Source organism: Dipteris shenzhenensis, chromosome 9 (assembly GCF_047967505.1).
Source record: "Dipteris shenzhenensis isolate YYH24624 ecotype China chromosome 9, Dip_SZ_1.0, whole genome shotgun sequence".
Classification (NCBI taxonomy): Eukaryota; Viridiplantae; Streptophyta; class Polypodiopsida; order Gleicheniales; family Dipteridaceae; genus Dipteris; species Dipteris shenzhenensis.
The window spans coordinates 30,306,284-30,310,156 of NC_141604.1; the positions used below are offsets into that span (position 1 = coordinate 30,306,284).

The 3,873-nt window shown below is 47.7% G+C and overlaps 1 protein-coding gene across 1 annotated transcript; it reads right to left on the bottom strand.

Moving 5' to 3' along the window:
- Positions 1-1,885: 1,885 nt before the first annotated feature.
- LOC147898494 (mitochondrial uncoupling protein 5-like) lies at positions 1,886-3,043 on the bottom strand. The gene has a single exon (XM_087379061.1). It carries the CDS (start codon positions 2,966-2,968, stop codon positions 2,048-2,050), a length of 921 nt encoding a protein of 306 aa, XP_087235187.1. The 5' UTR covers positions 2,969-3,043; the 3' UTR covers positions 1,886-2,047.
- Positions 3,044-3,873: the final 830 nt, after the last annotated feature.

Genomic DNA, 3,873 nt, shown 5'->3' on the forward strand with positions numbered 1-3,873 from the left:
TTGTCATCAAGAGCCAAACTTAGCGATAGAGATATGAGCTGTAGCAAGTTATTTACATTCCCTCAACATATGCATGTAGCTCATAGTAGGTCTTACTTATTGCCATTCCCTTAATGTGCAATTGAATGTATGTAGAAGTTTGAAGTAAATGTCTATTTACAACAATATGTTAAGATGGAACCAATTAAAACATTGTCTTATAGTGATCCCTAGGCCTAGCAGGGTGCCCAAGCTTCAGGGAGGCCTCGATTTGCCATTGCAACACTGATCTCATCAGCAAATGGCTCCCACATTTGTTCGATAGATAGATTGCGTGGACTAAGATTGTCAAGTTCTACATTGAGCATGGGAGGAGTAAAGGGGTTGGGTTTTGGCTAGGCTTAACCTAGTATGACACTCTTCTCAGGGTTTCCATTGAAGATTGTGGGATCGGATATCAGCGTGGAAGGCTTGCATGGAGGTAACGTCTTAGCAAGGAGGGAATGGGTTAAAAGGGGATGTGAGTCTAAGAGAATGCATTTGGTGGAGTACCGCGTTCAGGGAAAAAACCTTTTGCATAGCATGATATCAGTAAGCTTGAGGACTGTTTAAAAAGGGGATCAGATGGTGGGAGGATATATAGAACCCGCACGAAGCGTATTGATTCCCTGTTGAGGTGCTCACAGCCAAATTCGCGCTCTCGTTGGTTGAGATGGATCTGCTAAGAGCCGTGATTAAGAGAATACCTGATTACTAGCCCACAAACTGTATAGCATCGCATGACTGGAAGGCAAGGCAATGGAGGGTGGGCAGAACTAAGCTGAACAAAATTTCATCTAAGGCTATCTACGGATGTCCGATGAAGCATTGATGATCTAAATAAACAGATGGCATTTGAGCAGGAAGGTCTCGTGGTGGAGCAGGCGATTCCAGGTTATCTAGAAGGGGAGTCTGTCGGGCAAACCAAGGTACTTGCAATGGAAGTTGATGCTGCAATGGTTGCCTGTGAGAGGTTGGATTGCTAAGTATATCCCCATATCCCCCCTGTGCCCTCTTTGCGGATTGGCTGTGGAAATCGTCAGACACCTTATGTGGAATTGTGTAGTAACTTGAACAGTGCGGATAAAAGTGGAGCAGGCTGTGAGAAACGCCGGTTTCATGAAAGACTTCAAGCTAATGCGGAACTGGAAGCTTGCTCTTTTGGGTGAAGTTGTTGCGATTCCATCAACATTGACTGCGGCTTGGCCTCTTGTTAAGGCGGCAACTCTATTGGTGGTGTGGGAAATTCAGAATCGCCTCTGTTTCCGAGATTTTCATCTCGGTTCTTCTGTGGAATTAGTGGTTTTGTGCGCCACAAATGCGAATCTGATGGACCTAGGGACTCTTTTAGGGGAGAAAGAACTGGTGTTAAGCCATTGTGTGATGTCCATCAGCATGTATCTAGTGCTAGTTTAGCTTCGCAGCGTAAGCCGAGGGCGGTGGCCCATTTTATCGACAAAATTGTTTGGTCTTCGTGGGTCTGACCAACCCTCTCTTCTTTTTGTTAATATAACGGACGCGTTTCAAGATGTTAAGATGATAAGTAGAGTATTGAGGGGCTTCCTATGTTCTTGTGTAAAAGCAAGAGTCTCAATGTAGTTCTTACTTCTCTTTTGTACTTCTGTCACTTTTTATAAGACCCTTGTATTTAGTTTTTGGATCTTTGTCAATTTTTGTGAGACCATTCTATTTGGTTTCCGGTTTTGGTGTTACATCAATGTTTAACATTTCAAACATGTTACAATTTCGCCTCAAGGAAAGATCGCAATTATGTGACCACCTTTGAAAATTTTGGGTCTTGAAAAAACTATACTTAAGGTTTCTATTATGTGTGTGCCTCTTGGAAGCTTTTGGTCTTGAAAAAAAAAAAAACTTTTATAACTAATCAGTCACAAAATGTGGGAGCAGAAAAATGTGAAAGTGACAATGTGCCCTCGAAGGAACAAAGCTCTCGTAATGTGAAAGGGACAAGATTCGTCTTGAAGAACAAATCTCACAAGTCTCTCGAGAAAAGAGGACTGTAAGGTGGTCAAAAATGTTGGAGCAAGCTACGGATTTGCTCGAGAGTAACGAAGAGCACCACCGTGAAGGGGCCTTGTCTCATCACGGTGGGCACGAACCCCTTGTACAGAGCCATCGGCCCTTCTGCCTCCACCGTCTTCATGGCACAGTCGAGAGCGCCTCTGTAAGGTGCTTCTTGCCCCGCCTCCGTCTTCATATTCATCACCCTCGTCTTGATCACGTCTATGGGATTGGATGCCACTGCTGCAACCACGCCTGCCGCGCAGCTCGCCGTCACATGCGTGGCTATCCCATCCTTCATCACCCCCCTCTCTATCAAGCTCTCCTTCGCTTGATCATACGTCGCCAGCTGCGACGCCGTCACCACCATCGCCCTTTGCACCGTGAGGGCGGAGCCCCTCCACAGAGATGTAACACCTTCTTGCTTCACCATCCTGGCCAACGCGTCCGCCACGCCCTTGTAGTTCCTTCTCTCGCTCAAGGGAAGCCGCCCGTCCGCCTGCATCCGCACCATGGCCACGTCTGCTGGGTTGCCCACAGCCGCGCCCACGCCTCCCGCCACCAGGCCCGCAGCGATTTTCTTGAGAACTGGGAACCCCCCTTCGGTCGGCGGTTTGCTCCACTTCTGTTTCAGGACCTCGTACAGGCCCAGCCGCGTGGTGGAGTAGAGAGCCTGCCTCAGAACGGTGGCGGAGACGCCCGAGAAGAGAGCCTGCAGACCTTCGGTGTGGGCGATTCGGAAACCAACAGCGATGGGGCCGGGGGGGGGTGGGACAACGGGGGAGGAGGAGGAAGCGAGAGCAAGAGCGGGCTGAAGGGTGATCTCGCCCTGGAGCTGCATTCGGACCTTGATGAGATCGAGGGGATGGGTGGAGCAACCAGCGACGATGGAGGCGAGGCCACCTTCCAGGAATCCCTTGAGGCCCATGGCGAGATCAATGCGAGAGGAAGAAGGCTGAAAATGAAAGAGATCCGGCAAGAAAAGAGAAGAGCAGAATTGTGAGGCAACGCATTGTAGGTTGAGGAAGAAGGCAATGCGCAGCTATGTATATGGGATTGAACACGCGTCGGCAGTCTACCGGACGAAAGGTGGGTGGAAAAAAGTTCAAGGTGCAACTGAGGAAGGTAGCCATTCGTTGGCCATTCCCTGTGTCCCCATCGTTCACCTACGCTTAAGGCTTAGATGAAGCCCATTGCGTCCTAGCATTTCAGGCAACTAATGGCTGACGGTCGAGTCGAACATGTGTCCCAGGCTGAATGGTAGGCAGCAAGACATTAGCAAGGTGGAAATTGTGATACCAGAATCAATACTCCGATGATATCATCATCTTGAAATTGTATTCGCACACGTGGCGAGTTTTTATCAAAAGGGTGGGAGATACTAACAATAGAGATGAGTCCTCTTGAAATCAACACCTTCAGAGTGGCGTGTCCTAACATTAGGGGCCCCTCGGGATGGGGAGATCCCTCTTGAGAAGAAACACAAGCCACGGGGTAGACTATGGAAAGTTGTCCGTGTGTTCATGGATTGGCTCGCAAATTGATGCACATGGTTCACCATTTTTACAAAACAAAATTCTAGAAAAAAGACCTTTCTATCAATCCTTTTAAAAGCCAACCCGATAAATCATTCAACCGTGGGTTGCTAATTGTGCAAGCCATGAGCAAGCCAAGGGGTGGGTTGCTAATTGTGGAAGCCATGAGCAAGCAAAGGGGTAGGGTAGACTATGGATAATTAAGATGTTTATTGGGTTGCTTGGAAATTGATAGCTTGAAGTTCACATGTGCTTATTAATATATTCAATGGTTGAAAATAGTCATAGTCATTGAGCT

Bases quoted from the DNA above. Each gene is read 5' to 3' on its own strand.
- LOC147898494 (XM_087379061.1), bottom strand. From the start codon at position 2,968: ATGGGCCTCAAGGGATTCCTGGAAGGTGGCCTCGCCTCCATCGTCGCT.